The sequence below is a fragment of the Mesoplodon bidens genome, assembly GCF_964165515.1.
Source record: "Mesoplodon bidens genome assembly, chromosome: 2".
NCBI lineage: Eukaryota > Metazoa > Chordata > Mammalia > Artiodactyla > Ziphiidae > Mesoplodon > Mesoplodon bidens.
In genome coordinates this window covers 77,634,652-77,652,036 of record NC_138177.1, presented here as the reverse complement: position 1 = coordinate 77,652,036, position 17,385 = coordinate 77,634,652, and the positions used below count along the sequence as shown (strand labels likewise).

At 36.4% G+C, this 17,385-nt stretch overlaps 1 protein-coding gene across 6 annotated transcripts in view; it reads left to right on the top strand.

The window, feature by feature from the left end:
• VPS45 (vacuolar protein sorting 45 homolog) overlaps positions 1 to 17,385 on the top strand; it is a 75,608-nt gene that overhangs the window by 25,197 nt on the left and 33,026 nt on the right. For 5 of the 6 annotated variants that reach the window (XM_081225540.1, XM_081225544.1, XM_081225542.1 and 2 more), the window contains exons 11-13: positions 3,229 to 3,387; positions 3,594 to 3,701; positions 4,508 to 4,629. In XM_081225540.1, the coding sequence (XP_081081666.1) occupies positions 3,229 to 3,387; positions 3,594 to 3,701; positions 4,508 to 4,629 (389 nt within the window). Of the gene's footprint in view, positions 1 to 3,228; positions 3,388 to 3,593; positions 3,702 to 4,507; positions 4,630 to 6,344; positions 8,131 to 17,385 lie in introns of those variants that run through there. The other variant, XM_081225543.1, reaches the window with a different exon arrangement.

Genomic DNA, 17,385 nt, shown 5'->3' with positions numbered 1-17,385 from the left:
TGTTTCACTTTTTATTCAGCCATTGTTATTATGTAACAGTATACTTTTCTCCCTTGATTATCTCAAGGTTTACGGGAAATTTAATAAGAAAAGAGATACCAAAAAGTTCATTATATAATTCAGTCATATTTCCAACATATAAATACCACTGTGTAACACATACCTCCTATGTAATTAAAGTCTCTCAGATTCTTTTTCTCCTCTTCTCTGGTTAGTACACTGGAATCTCAATATAATATATGTCACTGTCAGTCAAGTTGATGAGTCAAGTAGCCGTGAGGGAAATAGTTCAAAATTAAGTCAAAGGATAACATGGGATCCAGGCAGACAAAAAGACTCTGCTTCTTCAAGGACTTACATAGCTGAAAAAGAAGAAAGAATTCAGCTTGTATCTACAGGTTTCTTTTCATGAGGGAATAGATAAGTCTAACTGGAAACTGACCTGAGCCATGGGTTGGGTCCTAAGGGCTCAAAAGTAAGCAAAGTACTCTACTCAGCGTAGTCTTGGACCAGGTCTGGGCTATCGGATCAGAAGGCCTCCCATTGAGGGAGAGCTAAGAGTCAAGCCGGGGACTCTAAATACCAGCACCAAATCTCAAGGATTAGAAGTGGATTTTTTAAATGGGAAACTGAGCCAAGAGTCAAGATTCAAGGAAAGGTAATTAGAAAGGAGCAAATAGGAAGGGTATAAACTGATTGCTGCAAATAGTCTTTGACTGTCCCCATACCAGTTTTTGTGGGTTTACAGTTACTTGAGTATCTCAGATTTGCTTAGAAGTACAGGGACAGGTCAGTCAGAAGTTGAGTAGATTTGAGGTAAAAAGAGTGTGACTGCAAGGGCAGAAAATGAAACATTGTGCCTATAAGAAAAGCGACAACAGAGATCCCAGATGGATGTTTTAAACTTACGCCAGGTTGACTGAGATACATATGAAATTGTGTATTTTTACTTGATAATTAATTTGTATCCTGAACTTTCTCCATATTATAGTAGAACTTAGTGGAACATTTAAACAAATATTCTAAATAGTCTGTATTTAGTCACTGCTGTGTGGAAATGTTACCACAAAAGGAAAAAGAGGTAAGGAAAATTTTATAACTGCAGGGTTTAAATCTGTACAAGAGAAATTTATTTCCTTTTGATCCTGTAAGGACGATGGTAGTGAAATGTTCACCTAAAAAGCAACAATAAGAATGCTGCCCACAGAACTTTCTACTTGAAAGCTAGCTGGGAGGTTCCCCATTTCATCATAGTCCCTCTTTAGTGTGAAAAAAAGAGTTCTTAGTCATTAGACCTGGTTGTTGTGAAGTACTAAAAAGACAATGTATGTAAATGCATCTTGTAAGTTGCAGAATACTATACAGATGTTAGTTGTTTGTTATGTCCTCAGAATCCAGTGCCCTCCAAGGCTCCAATGCTCTTACTAGTCTTTCAGCCCAACTCATTTCGTTCTCTGATTTCCATATTCCTATTAATAGCATCTCTTTCAGTGTCTCAAACTAATCCCAAAATTTAGTTTTTAAGACCTTTTACAATTGATCCCTCAGTAACCAGATGAACTTCTCTTCACTTAGTGTCCCCTGTCCCCCATTACACTGATTTTCAGTTTTTGGTTTTTGCATGCATATGTTTCTGTTATAATACCACGTATGTGTTCCTGAAAAAGCCTCACATTCTGCAAAATCATGCACTAAAAATAAACAAAGGTTATGAGAAAATAGGGTTATAAGCAGATCACTTAAAATTTATATAACTAAAAAAGAGAAAGAAAAATCTATATAACTTTGTAATCAGAGCCCTGATAAAATAATAATCCTAATTAAAATGCTAGCACAGTTAAATTTCGCTGGCATTGCACCTAGAGGTGCACTCAGACCATCCTTTGTGGTTACTCCTGGGGCTCATGTTTTATTCTTCGACATATAAGGTCTCAAAAATATTTGCTTCTCATAGAGACTTGTGTCATCAAAATTAAAAATACAATATGGGGATATCAGTCAGTTTGGGGGTGTTGTTTTGTTTTGCTTTTTAACACAGAAATATCTTTGCATCCTTTTCATTTGCACTTGCCCTTTCCCCACATAGCTTAACATTGTGGAAAGCACAGCAGTTCTTAAAGCTGCAAAACCAGTTACTTCTAAAAAAAACACTTCTGTAGGATTTTCATCTTTTTTCCTTAACATATTGGTAAAGCTTCCTCTTTAAAGAGGAAACTTGTGCCTGATCTTTTCTAAATATTAACTTGCTGAAAAATTTACATGTAAACCAATATGCCTTCTATGTTATTCCCATAGTTACCAATCTCATAGAGCTAAGTGTATTAAGAAACATACTTTATAGCAGAATGGAACATACTTGTTTTATCCCCCTTTACCCCATTGTCTGTGAACTCACTGAGGCCAGAAACTGTCTCCAACTCATCTCTGTGTCCCCTCCAGTGCCTGGCATAGTGCCTTTTGCTTAGAGAGTGATCAAAAAGTATTTGTTGGCTCTAATTAATTTGTTCTGCTGCATAATAAATATAAATCTATAGTATTGGGAAGTCCCTTAATGTGAGGACTGATACAACCTAAACATGATTTTGTCTAGCTTCCTTTGCTGTCAGTACCTGCCCTCTTAAGATCTTACGTATTCAGTTTAGAGATTATATGCTGTTACATATTCATATCTCTGTAAGCCATGTTGAGACATATTGTTATAAATGATGCTTCTTGGAGATTAAGCCCAGTCCTCCTATGTAAAATTCTACCAAATTGTCTCCATTTCACTGGTCGGTCACTGACACTAAGAAAAGGCAGTAGAGTTTTACAAGTCAACTGGTCAGTTCTCTTCTGTGCTGTATTGATTGAAGTGGTAGAAATAGTGGTGGAAATAGTATGTGTTCCTTATTTCAGTGAGGAAATTGCAACCTTTCCTACATGAGACCCTGGACCATCTCAATCAAAGGAAAGAAAAGGGGAAATAACCATAGTTAAATTCATATTTGTCTTAAAGCAATTACAATGAGAATTTATGTCCTTATTTAATTCTTATCTTAGGCAAAAGGCATTTGATTTTCTGTAGTTGAAACAGTTGCTAAACCTACGACTTGTACATTGCCATAGTAGTGATCTTAGTCATATGTATTTTAGTCAGATGTATCACTACCATTCAGTAATTATTAGAACTAAGATATTATACATCACCCAAGTGAAGGGAGGATAAATATTAGTTCTCTCTTTTTTCAGAATGTAAAGAGGCTCCTGCAGAACCCCAAAGTGACAGAGTTTGATGCTGCGCGCCTGGTGATGCTTTATGCTCTGCATTATGAGCGACACAGCAGCAATAGCCTACCAGGATTAATGATGGACCTTAGGAATAAAGGTGTTTCTGAGAAGTATCGAAAGGTAACCAGATTTATATATTAATCCCATCAAACAGGAACCAAACTGTAGTATTATAGCCTTAACTCTGACAAATTATGTCATACTGTTTTTATTCACAGAAATGTATAATTCTGTCCTCTCATGTTTTCATTTCCTTAATAAAGTTATTTTCTTCCTGTTCCACAAGCAATAAGAGGTTGTTTATCTATTTTTTTTTTTTAAAAAAGCTTGTGTCTACAGTTGTTGAATATGGTGGTAAACGGATCAGAGGAAGTGACCTCTTCAGCCCCAAAGATGCTGTGGCTATTACCAAACAGTTCCTCAAAGGATTGAAGGTATGATATCTCTATGCTTTCCTAAATGAGAAACAGTTGAAGCCCCTGAAGCTTAGAGTGAATGAATATGATCTTCAAAGTAACTTCAGGATTGCTGTTGATCTAGTACTATGTCAGTTAAATGAAATTAAAGCAGACATCCTCTTGAAAGCTTTTTCTTTAAATACTTTCTGTATTGGAACAGCATCATCATTGGCCCAAATAGCTGAGAAGGGAATAATGAGATATTTCCAGGAAATACCCAAGAGTAAAAAGGCAGACAGTTCTGTTAGTCATAGCTATTTTACTCCATTTGTTTAAGATTTGTTAGGTTGGTTTTTTTTCTCTGACAGAAATTAAAGATGAAGCAAACAGTTGTAGATCTTTTAAAAATACTAACCTATTTTCTTAAAATGATCAAAAATTAGTTTTAATCTGCTAGCCTTTCTTATGTTCCCTGAAATGTTTCCATTTTCCTGAGTGTTTCTAGTCTCCTTTGCTACATAGTCCTTTTATTTGCTCTACATATCATATAATATTTCCACAAAAGGAAGGTTGTCAGTGAAGAGATAATAAAGGATTTAAGCAACTGCATTTAAAAAATTCCTTTATAATAGCTAACCTTAAATTACAGAGTTTTTTCATAAGATTAGAACATTTCTAATTGATGAAAATAATTAACTATAAAATTCTCCTAAAATTCCTGCTTGACTCTTGTCCCATGAAATCTCTATTGAGTGCATGTCCTTTTCTGATATGAGTATCATTAACTGTTATATTGCAAGTTCCAAAAAAAATGACATAAGAACCATTTCCCCCTGTCTTAGGGAGTAGAAAATGTATATACTCAGCATCAGCCTTTCTTACATGAGACCCTGGACCATCTCATCAAAGGAAAGCTCAAGGAAAACCTGTATCCTTATCTAGGCCCCAGCACACTCAGAGACAGGTAAGATAACAAAGATATTAATAATAAAAACCAGAGACACTAAGAAAATAGGAAATTTAGGGTAATGTAAGAGACTACAACAAAGGTTATATCATTCTAATCTCCCTTCCCCAGTTGTTTCAGTTCTAAGATTGTTTTGGTTTTACATGTGTCAAAGTTAGATTTAAATTCCCCTACTAAGCCTGAAACATTGTTTCTTTTGGAATAAAGAAACAGATGTTTTGGAGAGCCCCAAGTACTGTGTCCTGTCGTTTAGTATCAGACCAGTTTACTTATGCCATTTAAGGTTCAGTTCCATGGTATCTAGCATTTGGAGTTTCAAACATTAAGGCTGAAAATAGATTTGCTGCTTGATTGCCATCCAGAGCAGGTTGTTACTATTTTTGGTGAGGACTGGACTTTGCCAAATGTGGCCAGTATATAAACTGAGACCTAATTGACAAAGGCCTTTTGTCACACAGGAGAAAAGGATGGCTTTCTTTTTGGGTATTAACTAAAGGAAACAATTAATTGTCATTTTAATCCAGTGGTTTGTTAGTTTTAATAAAAACAAAAGTTGTCCAGAACAACTTACATAGGCCAACCTGAAATTTTAAATGTACACAAATTCTACCTAGTTATAAATTATATTCTTGTGTATTTTTTACTGGGACCACATATTATAAAGAGCCTAATATATGTAGCTGAGTCCTATTGGGTAGATTAATGTGAGAATTGTTACTGTTGGTATAATTCTTATATTATTTTAGCTAATCATAATCTAAGGCCTTGGAATAATAGTGTTTTATAAATGTAATGAATTTCTGAAAGGAGAAAAATATTTGAGGTACATAAATAACTCTTGTATGATAAAATATATTTTTTCACGTTTTTCCTTTAAAAAAAAAAAAAACTCTGTAATTTGGTAACAGAACAGAAAGAAAGAAAAAAAAAGAAATCTTTTTAAAGATCCAAGGTTGAGAAGCAGAACATCTGGGGTTAAATTCAGAGAGTATACTCATTTGGCATCAAAATTTAGAAATGTCAGCTAAGTGGTAAGAATGAAAACCAGCCCAAAGCTATTCACCTATCTGAAAGGCTTTTTGAAAAACAGTATAACTCTATTAAATAGCCTTCTAATTAACATGATAAAAGTAAAAATATTAATTTTCTTATGAATTTCATATAAGAATTATTGAATAAGAAATTAGCCACTTATTGCTAAAGGGACATAATAGACCACCAGAAGAATATTGTGAATGATTAGTTCATGACAGCAAACCTTTCTAATTTGGGGAATTCATTTCCAAACAAAGTTCAAAATGAGGCTCTTCCAACAAAACACACATTTATCAGTTGTCAGCATCTGTTGGCATTTGTCACTATTACCTAAATATATATATAGTTAATAATTCAGTTACTTCATCCTTTTATATAACAAATATTTGAATGCCTTCAATATGTCAAGAACTGCTGGGGAAATAGAAGTGACAGGAAAGACAAGGCACCTGCCCTCAAGGAACTTACATGAAGGAGACAGACAGTAAACTAGTAAACAAATAAAGAATATAATTTGAATGAGATAAGTGCTATTGAGGAAATAAATAGGGTAATAAGCTACAAAGTAACTTTGTAGAGGTGGGGAGGGCTACTTTAGATGGAGAGAACCTCTCTGAAGAAGTGATATTTAAGATGAGCTTTGAATTACAAGAAAGAACCAATCTCATAATGATTAGGAGGAAAAACATCACAAACAGAGGGAACACCAGAACAAAGTCCTTGAGGAAAGACAACTTGGCAAGTTCGTGGAACAGAAAGAAGTCCAGTGTGGTTGGAGCATAACAAGTAAGAAAATAAGAAGTTGAGAAGATAAGTAGGGCTGGATCACATAGGGTCTTATAGGTGCTGGTAAAGAGGTTTTTTAAATGTTTAAATGTCATAGGAACCCACCGAAGAGCTTTAATCATTCAAGTGACATAAACTGAATTATGTATTAAGAGATCACCTTGTGGGGAGAATGGATTATTGAAGACAAAGTTAGAAGCAGAAAGACTACTTAGGAGGTGGCTGCAATAGTCCAGGTAAGAAATGAAAGTGCTTTGGATAAGGAACCTAGGAGAGAAGGTAGAATCAATAGACTTAATGGAGTAGAGTAATGGGACAAGGGTAAGGGAGAAACCAAGAATAACTCTCAGGTTTTGGGGGGAAATCAAGAGTTTTATTGTTAAATTGCAGATGCCTGGTAGATAATCAAATGGAAATGTTCGATGCTAAATTGGGAGTCAACAAGATTTTGGTGATTTAAAGCTGTGGGACTAAACTAGATCACTTAGGGGAAAAGAAGAGGATGCAGGACTAAGCACTGAATAGAGGATTGGAGTCAGCAAGGGAGACTGAAGAAGAGACAGAAAGATAGGAGGAAAACCAGAAAAACTTGGTGTCATAAATATCAAGGAGTGAGTGGTTACCTGAGACCAGTCTTCTGAGACATAAAAAAGGTGAGGACAGTGAAAAATCCATCAGACTATTCCCCAGGTTCAATGAGTTGGAAGCCAAATTAGAGAGGGTTACAAGAGATAAGACAAAATGGAGATAACAAACAGTATGTAACATTTTTTAAGAAGTTTTGCTTGAAACGGTCAGAGACTGGGATTGTAGCTAGAAGTGATTGTAAGCTCGGGGGAATGAGAGATTCTAGAGCATACTTATAACCTGATGAGAATTATCCTAAAGAAGGAGAAATAGGTAATGCAGAAGAGAAAGGGCAAGAGTTGCAGAAGTGAAGTCTTTAGGAGATCTAGAACACAAGCAGAGAAGATTTTGATAGGAGCAGAGGTACTTCTTTCACTGTAACAGCTTTTTTTGTTGTTAATTTATTTATTTTTGGCTGCATTGGGTCTTCACTACTGCACGTGGGCTTTCTCTAGTTGCGGCGAGCAGGGGCTACTCTCTGTTGCAGTGCACGGGCTTCTCAATTGCGGTGGCTTCTCTTGTTGCTGAGCACAGGCTCTAGGTGCACGGGCTTCAGTAGTTGTGGCATATGGGCTCAGTAGTTGTAGCTGATGGGCTCTAGAGCATAGGCTCGGTAGTTGTGGCGCACAGGCTTAGTTGTTCCGCAGCATGTGGGATCTTCCTGGACCAGGGTTCGAACCCACGTCCCCTACATTGGCAGGCGGATGCTTAACCACTGGGCTACCAGGGAAGCCCCACTGTAACAGCTTTGATGTTGAGAACATGGGAGCCATCTTGTTTGATTACTTCTGTTTTCTCAGTAAAATATGATGTCAAGTTATCAGGTAAAGTACAGGATAAAAAGAGAAAACATTGTGAAATTATTATCTTGTAGGCTTGTAATCAGATTTACTAGGGAAATGTAGTAGGACTTCTAGGCATGACTGAGTGCCCACTGGAGTTCTGTGGTCATTAATTTAAAATACAGCCCATGAACCTAGTTGTGTGGTTTTCTCTAGCAACTTTTAGCTGCACTAGATTAAATGAGGAGAAGGCTGATAGCTGGGTCCAACCAGGATTTTAGGAAACAAAAAAAGAAGGAAGGTATTGGATAGTGAAAAAAATATTGTTGAATGAATTGGAGGTATTGATGAGGTCAAAGAAATATTACAGTAGAGGCATTAGCATAAGTGAATTAAAAGTTGAGGGGGTGGTTATTAGAGAAAGAGGTCTTCAAGATTTCATATTGTGGATACTTGTAATGCAGAAGTTTATGTTATAATCATGGATGTTGGTGGCTGTGAGGGATGAAAGAACGAATCAGTGTGGGTGAGGAGACCAGGATGTGAGATGAGTAATCCACATTGGTGTTAAAGTCACTGAAAATCTTGAAAGGAGCAGGAATGAAAAGGAGGACAGTAAACCAGAGCTGAAGTCTTCAGGGAATAAGAAAGTGACCAGGAAAGGAGGTCAGGAGAAAACAGTACAACTATATCATAAGCTTCTAAGATAGTGGAAATTTTGAAGAAGGCAGAGAAATGGTTATGAAACCATAGTAGGGGGCACAGAGGATACCTATGCCACTTCCTGGCCCTGTTTAACAGAAAGAAGACCACAGAGGACTTGAAAAGACCTACTAAACAATTCACTTCTTAGTTTGCCATGTAGATATACGGGCACAAGTACACAAAGACATGTACACAAGGATATTTACCAAAACATTATTTGTAATGGTAAAAAAACAAAAAAGCTAAATATTTGTCAATAGAGAACTGGTTACCTAGATTACAATACATTACTGTGCATTCTTCTTTAGAAATGGCATAACTCTTCATGGGATAATATCAAAACTTTCTAAGATATATTTGATAGAAAATTAAGATGCTATAATATCCCTTTTGTGTAAAAAAAAAGCTTTATATAAGCATAAACGTGATTGTGTACATATGTGTATATAAATGTGCTTGACTATACATATATATAATATATATGTGCAAGTATGTATATGTTTATGTATACAGTAAATATTTCTGAAATAATAAATAAGAAATTGTTCATAATGGTTACCTCTGGATACTGAGACAGTGGTTAGTTGTATACATATCTATCCTTCCCACTAGGTATTGTATTAAGTATTGTAATCTTGAAGTAAGAACTATGTTTTATTAATATTTGGGTTTTTCACAATATTTAATACAGTGCTTTACATATAGATGTTCAATAGATATTGTCAGATTTCTTATGTAGGCATCTGTATTAGTTGATATGACAAGATTTACAGTTGGGAAATATAAACTAGAGAGTAAATTTGGTTGATGTTACCAGACAATTTTGACTTTTGCAGTTTGCCTGTACAGTATTTTGGCTCTGTATTCACTTAGACCCACCCTCAGCTCTAGGCACCGTCTTCACACTGGGTTATCACATTTAAAAGAGTCATTGATTTTAGTCATCTTTATGGTTAACTTAAGTCTCATCATGATAGAACTTCTTGGTTTTGTTGTTATTGTCATATTAGAAGATATCAAAGGAGATCTGGCAAGAACACAACTCTGCAAAACCAGGAACAGTTGTAGGGATGTTTTAGCCCTTAGCTTTAAGTTAGTGGTTAACCTGTTTAGCAGTATAGCTATATCCACAAATTGGGTTTGCTCTTTCTCGGAAGATGGGACTCCCACATATCCTATTTATCAGGCTAGATTTTTTTTTTTCTCCAGAATTGCTTCTTACCCCTGATAAAAACAAGCAACTTAAACATTTGGTGAGAAAAGGGAGCTATCTGGTCATGCATTCCAGAATTAGTCAATTCAAAAAGGAAGTACTCTTTCACATTTATACAAATTTAGTAGAATCTTGTAGTTTTTGTTTCTATGAAAGCAGCAGTCCTTTCTCATTGGCCTTTTTTTCCTATAATCAATGCTCATATGATCTTTACTACCTGTAAGTACTAGATTCAAAAATTTGAATTTTAGCCATAAGTGTAACAGTCCACAAAGTAGATAAAATACTGCCTCTTAAAAGTTTGTTTTTCTGCTTAACTGAATGATTAACGATTAAAGTAATGATTTCCAGAAACACTATGTGTGAAAATTTTTTTATTTTTCTAATACAATAAGATATAAATTGGTTAGGTTCTCAAGGTGTCCTTGTATGTATGTGTATATATATATATATATATATATATATATATATATACACAGCATGAACAGACTGCTGTTTTCTAATGTTTGCTATCTGCATTAATTAATGCTTTTGGTTGCTATGGAGAATTACAGAGCACAGGAAGATGTGTACAAAGAATTGAACTTGTGTATTCCACGTAGCTTCAACCATCATATAAAAATGATTTGCTGTATGTTTTACTGTTGGCCTCATCAGAACATTTACTTTTAAAATTCACCAGGGGAAGGAATTAAAAGGAAAAATGTCAGGGATTTTTTAAAAATTTTTTTCTCACCAATGTTCCTCCTTAAGCCAGCCTGACTAAGTAGTAGGAGGCTCAGGAAAACATTTATTAATGTTTTCATAACCAAATGTGACATAGTCATCTTTGTTAGGTACACAACTGAGTCAAGCTCTAAGAGCCTATCCCTACATGTAAGTTTTGTCATTACATTGATATAGCCTACAACCACAGTTACCACCCGTGGCATCTTCTTCCCTCTCCATCAGTACGAAAATACTGTGTCACCCTGAAATTATCAGACTAAAGAATAGTGTTCTCTGGCTATGTTAGAAACTTGCTTGAATTTATTCCTTCCCAGTTCTTGCCTTTCTTTTCCATAAGAAAGATATATACTCTAGAGGCAGGTGATAGGCAGAGGGCAGCTATGGAAAAGCGACATCATTTTCCAGGGTGATCCTTATTACTCCACTCAGCTGCTTTTCTTTTTTTTTTTTTAAGATTTATTTATTATTTATTTTATTTTATTTATTTTTGGCTGCGTTGGGTCTTAGTTGCGGCACGTGGGCTCTCTCGTTGAGGCGCACAAGCTCAGTAATTGTGGTGCATGGGCTTAGTTGCCCTGTGGCATGTGGGGTCTTAGTTCCCTGACCAGGGGTCAAACCCGCGTCCCCTGCATTGGAAGGAGGATTCTTTACCACTGGACCAGCAGGGAAGTCCCTCAGCTGCTTTTTAAATTTACTTACCAGATCAAGAGCTCAAAACAAAAGTGTTACTGTCTAATTCTTCTCATCAGTCACTGTACCCCTGTAAGGGAGAAACCTGCTTCCTTTCTTCTTAATGGAGTATTCTGTGTAATTCATGAGTATTTACTCAAGATAAGCTGCATAATGGGTCTCAAGCTAGGTTTGTCCCTCAGCATCAAGAGCACTGCTTATGGAATGTTACTGTAAAAAATACTCATTTTTCTGGCAAAAAAACTCATTTCAGTCTTGAGGATTTTATTGTTTCTGAATACTGTTACATACTTTTTTTTTCCTCCTGTTTTCCACCTAGGCTGACCCTAGATAGTTACAACACAGGCCGAACTATTGGTAGAGTGTCCTCTGTCTCCTTGATGGCACATTCTTATAACACTGGAATTTTTTTTCCAAAAAACTCATCCTTTAATGAATATTAAACCAGATGGGACTGCACTTCAGAAGCCATTATTATCTCAGATCATTGGTACCTCTAGAACCAATATAGTGGGAAGATTTAAATATATATATCCTTAGAAATTTAGTGTATATTCTTGAGGGTAATACTATGGTAGAAGTTACAGGGACTCATATCAGTTTTTAAAATTACAATCAATTGTAGTTTATTTGATCTCTTTCTTATGAAATACACCCCTAAAGATCCTGACAAGAACTGAACTTGAGTTTTAGATGTTCATATTCCCCTTCCCCTTCTGTAGAAATATTAGTAAGAATTGAAACAACACATACTAAATGTAGAAAAAGACAAGAACCTGTATTTTGCCCGAATATTCAGTCCCCAAATAGAGTTTATCATACTTGGTAGAAAAATATTGCTATCACAATTATACAACTCATCCTAAGCAAATGCCCTTTTTCAGCAAGAAAAAGCTGGCCAGTAACTGGAGGCAAATACTTGAAGGAAAAAACCTTGATAGTATAGAAAATTTTAGTCATTTGTGAACAGTGGTAATGCTTTCCTATAAGTTTATAAAGAACCTCTTTCCCTGCAGCCTAAAGCACCAGATTAATATTGGATTAATAATTTAGGTTTAAGGCTCATATCTCTTTTCTGTGCTACTAGAGGAAATCATACAAATTATAGATTAGGGCCACTACAAATTCACTGTTTCTCACTTCACTTGGGCCTTCAGGGATGCTCAAACTTAGTAGTTCTCTCTCTTTGTCTCATTCACTACATCAGTTTAGAATGTTTTCCATAATGTCTAAGTCACCTAACCCACACCAGTGTTTCCTACTTCACAGTGGAAAAAATTGAGTCTGTCAGACATTAGCTCCCTCAGTGTCTAGCCCCCATGTTTATAAACTTAGTTACATATATCTACCTAATCTCCTTCCTTCATTCTAAAGGAAATACATCCTCTTTTCCAATTCAGAACGAACCTCTCTGCCAACACTTGTTTTAGACTCCTACCATCATTGAAGGAAGCCTTTCTCTGTAATTACTTGCACTTTCTGTAATTATTTGTAATTATTTGCACTTTCTCTCCTCTCTCTCTTTGTCTCCCCCTTCTTCTCCTCTCCCTCCTTCCTTCTTCTGTATTTTCAGCTTGTCTTCCTCTAATTACTTTTCCACAGACTACACGCATACTCAAGTTTCCCCTGTTAAGTAATGTATTTAAAGCCCTTGAGCCTGGGTCCTCCTCTAACCTGTCTTCTCTTCAGTCAAGCTTCTTGGATAAAGTCGCTATCTTCACTTCTCACCTCTTCAATCCATGTACCCTGGCTTCTTGCTCCACTATAATACACTGAAACTCTTCTTGCAAAATCACATTGCAGGAATGTGCACAGTGGTCTCTTTCAATCCTCACTTATTTACCTCACTACTGCATTTAACACTTAACCATTCTGTTCTTCTTCAAACTCACTTGTCCCTTGGCCTCTCCCTCTGGTTCTCCTCCTACCTTTCTGACAGTTTCCTTCTCAATTGCCTTTGCTAGCTACTCTTCTTGCCTATCCTGTAGATGTTAAAGAATCCTCCCAAACTCTGTCTTTTGGTTCTCTTCTCATTCTTCATGATCCCCCTAGGTAGAACTCATCTATTCCCACGGCTTCAGCTGCCACCTGTATTCAGGGACATTATCAGGTCTCAATGTCCAGATGTCTGGTGGACATCTCCATTGGGATGTTCCACAGGTATCTCAAAAACAGCATGTTTTTGTCTTCCTTTAAGTCAGTCAGTCTTGCTTTCTTTGTTCTCAAACTTAAACCACTATACCTAGTCACCAAAACCAGAATACTTAAAGTTATCACAGATTCTTCCTTTAACCTCATCCTTCACATTTAATCATTGACCAACTACTGAATGAAGAGTCTACATTTTTTGTGTCTTCTATATCCAGTCCTTCCCCACCACTTCTGGTATTTCTTTAGTTCCAACTTTTATCATATCTTCCCAAAAGTCTTACAGTAGACTTTTGTTCTCCAGGTTTTCCCACCAGCAACCCCCAATTCATTCTCACATAGCTGCCAAAATTATCCTTCAGAAAAGCAAGTTTGATCATGGTAACCTGTTAAAACCCTTCGGTGATCCCCCCATGGCCTATAAGATGCAAGATTCTCCCTCTCTTCCTCTCACTATATCTGCAGCCATAAAGGAAAAGTTAGAATGGCTCCAAAGTTTTGTCCTAAGCAAGTGAAAAGATAGGTTGGCCATCCACTAAGACGGGGAGAGCTATATGTGGAACAAGCCTGGGGGAAAGGATTAGGGATTTGGACATGCCGAATTCAGAAATAAACTAAACAGCCAAGTAGAAATGTCGAATAGACAGATGCTTAAGTCTAGCATTTAGGAGAGCAGTCTGGGCTGGAGATAGAGATTTGGGAGTCATCAGCAGATAAATGTATTTAAAAACCACAAAACTGGGTGAGATCATCTAGGGAAGTGCAGTTCAATAGAACTTTCTACAATGATGGAAATGTACTATATCCATCTATCTAATAAGGTAGCTACTAGGTACATGTGACTATTGAGCACTTGAAATATGGCTAGTTCCACTGAGGAACTGAATTTTTTATTTTATTTTAATTAATTTAAATTTAAATTTAAATAGCCATATGTGGCTACTAGCTACTACATTATACAGATATAGGGAGTAAGTGTAGATCAAGAAGAAAGGAGGGCCGATGAATGGATTCTGGACACTCTACCATTAAGAGGTTCAGTGAGGGACTCCCCTGGTGGTCCAGTGGTAAAGAATCTGCCTTCCAATGCAGTGGATGTGAGTTTGATCCCTGGTCAGGGAACTAAGATCCCACACGCCACGGGGCAACTAAGCCCACGTGCCACAACTACTGAGCTCACGCACCGCAAACTACAGATCCCATACTCTGGAGCCCTTGCACCACAACTAGGGAGAGAAAACCCGCATGCCACAACTAGAGAGAATCCCATGCACCGCAACTAGAGAGAAGCGTGCACACCACAACAAAGGGCCAGTGTGCCACAACGAAAGATCCTGTGTGCCGCAACTAAGACCCCATGCAGCCGGAAAAAAAAAAAAAAAGAAAAGAAAAGAAATAAAGAGATCAGGGAGATGAGATGAGACCATCAAGAGACACTGAAAAATGTCAACTGATGAAGTAAGAAGAAAACCAAAAGAATGTGATGTCCTGGAAACCAAGTAAAGAAAGTATTGAGGAGGAGCAAGTGATCAACTTAGTTTAAAAGGACCAAAAGCCTTGATAATACACAGTACTGACAGGATGTGGAAAAATAGGCACTTTGTTGAATTGCTGGTAGAATGACATCTGTAGAACACCTTGGAGATACCTACCAAAATTTAAAATGCACAGTATGTCCACACAACTGTATATAAAATGCAGTTTATAGACTGTATATAAAATATATATTAAATATATACATACATATGCATGTATCTTATAATATGAATATGTAAATTTGTAAATATATGTATATACACATAGATAGTATCTCTGAGAGGATATTCATGAGATGAGTAATAGAGTTTGCCTCTAGAGAGAAACTGGGGTGCAAGAGGACTGAGGTGAGAAGGAAACTTACTTTTTTTTTTACAATATGCCCTTTTTTTATACTATACCATGTGCAAACATTTATCTAGTCAAAAACAGATATTTTACTTTATAACTTTTTTTTTTTTTTTTTGGCTGTGCCGCGCGGCTTTCAAGATCTTAGTTCCTTGACCAGGGATGGAATCAGGGTCCCCTGCAGTGGAGGCACAGAGTCCCACCCACCAGACTGCCAGGGAATTCCCCAAAACAGTATATTTTAAAGTAACAAAAAATGATTGTAGAATATATAACACTATAGAACACTTAAAGCATCGTGATGCTAATGACATTGTTTCAGGTGGGTAGATTAAAATGAAGCTTACCTTGTCTTAAAATGTAGCATTTCAAAGGCATGATTTTAAGTCCCAAGTTCACATAGAAATGTCATAATTGACTCTGCTAAATCAGTTGCAAAATAACCACCCCTTCATTATTGGGAGCCTTTGTTGGGTATCTCTGCAATTCAGAGATTATCTGAACATTCTTATATTTATTTTTTTAAGTTTTTTTTATTGAAGTATAGTTGATTTTCAATGTTGTGTTAATTTCTGCTGTACAGCAAAGTGATTCAGTTATACAAATATATACATTCTTTTCCATTATGGTTTATCACAGGATACTGAACATAGTTCCTTGTGCACCTGGTTGTTTATCCATTCTATATGTAATAGTTTGCATCTACTAATCCCAACTTCCCAGTCCATCCCTCCCCATCCCCCCTCCCCCCCTTGGCAACCACAAGTCTGTTCTCTGTGTCTGTGAGTCTGTTTCTATTTCACAGATACGTTCATTTGTGTCATATTTTAGATTCCACATATAAGTGATATATGGTATTTGTCTTTCTCTTTCTGACTTCACTTAGTAAGTGATAGTCTCTAGGTCTATCCATGTTGCTGCAAGTGGCATTAGTTCATTCATTTTTATGGCTGAATAGTATACCATTGTATATATGTACCACATCTTCTTTATCCATTCATCTGTCAGTGGACATTTAGGTTGTTTCCATGTCTTGGCTATTGTGAATAATGCTGCCGTGAACATAGCGGTGCATGTATCTTTTTGAATTATAGTTTTGTCTGGATATATGCCCAGGAATGGGGTTGCTGTATCATATGGCAACTCTATTTTTAGTTTTTTGAGGAACCTCCGTACTGTTTTCCATAGTGGCTGCACCAGAACATTTTTAAATAGCCACAACATCTGATTCTGTTTTCATGAAGTCCCACAAGAACAAATACTCTCTCAGTTAGTGATTCCTTCAAGGTGTTTTATAAAGAGACAGAGAGACAAACAGAAAGGAAATGTAGGGTTGGTTGTTGGTTTTTTTCCCATGATTTATACATAAGCATGTACATCCTTTGACTAAAGATATTTCTATTTAGTTTTGTGCTATAACCTCCAAAATGGTTGCTTCTGCTTGATGTCATTTTAAATAATGGCCAGTAAGTGATTTAACAAAATTATTTGCCTACTAAGATTAAGTAATTTTATCTTCTCTTGGTGGCATGAGAAAAGAAAAACAAGGCAGACTTTAACAGTTTTGAAAATAATGTCATCTCCTTCTTGTTCATATCTTCAGAAGGATCTAATAGGAGGACCACTCACTTTTGTTATAAAGCTATTTTGATAAAGATTGAAACACCGTAAAACTACACAGTGCAACCTAAATGAGTCTAGTGACTGAGCTGATGCGTCAGCATGTCCAGTATCAAAACTACACCCACGGGTTTTTTGTTTGTTTCCATGGTTTCTTTTTCTTGGTTTATCAAAGGATTGAGGAACAAAGATTTTAAGAAGAGGTGGATTTCTAGAAGCGTCATTAATTTATGTATCCCATTCTTTTTTTGCACTCAAAATACTAAATGTTTCTTGTTCCCGTGTTATGGGGACATCCAAATATACCAGTACTTTCCAAAATACTTTGAGGTCCTTGGACAGAAGCCATTGTAATGACACTGTACTAAGTATTTGACAAAGGGCTTATATGTGAAAGGAGATGTGTAGTACAAGCATAAATTACTGCTATATTGATACCATATCACAGTGAAGTACTCTTCAGTCTCTTGAATATAAAAGAATATTCCTACATTTGGTTCCAGCAAACACTATTGTGCTATTCTGAAATCCACA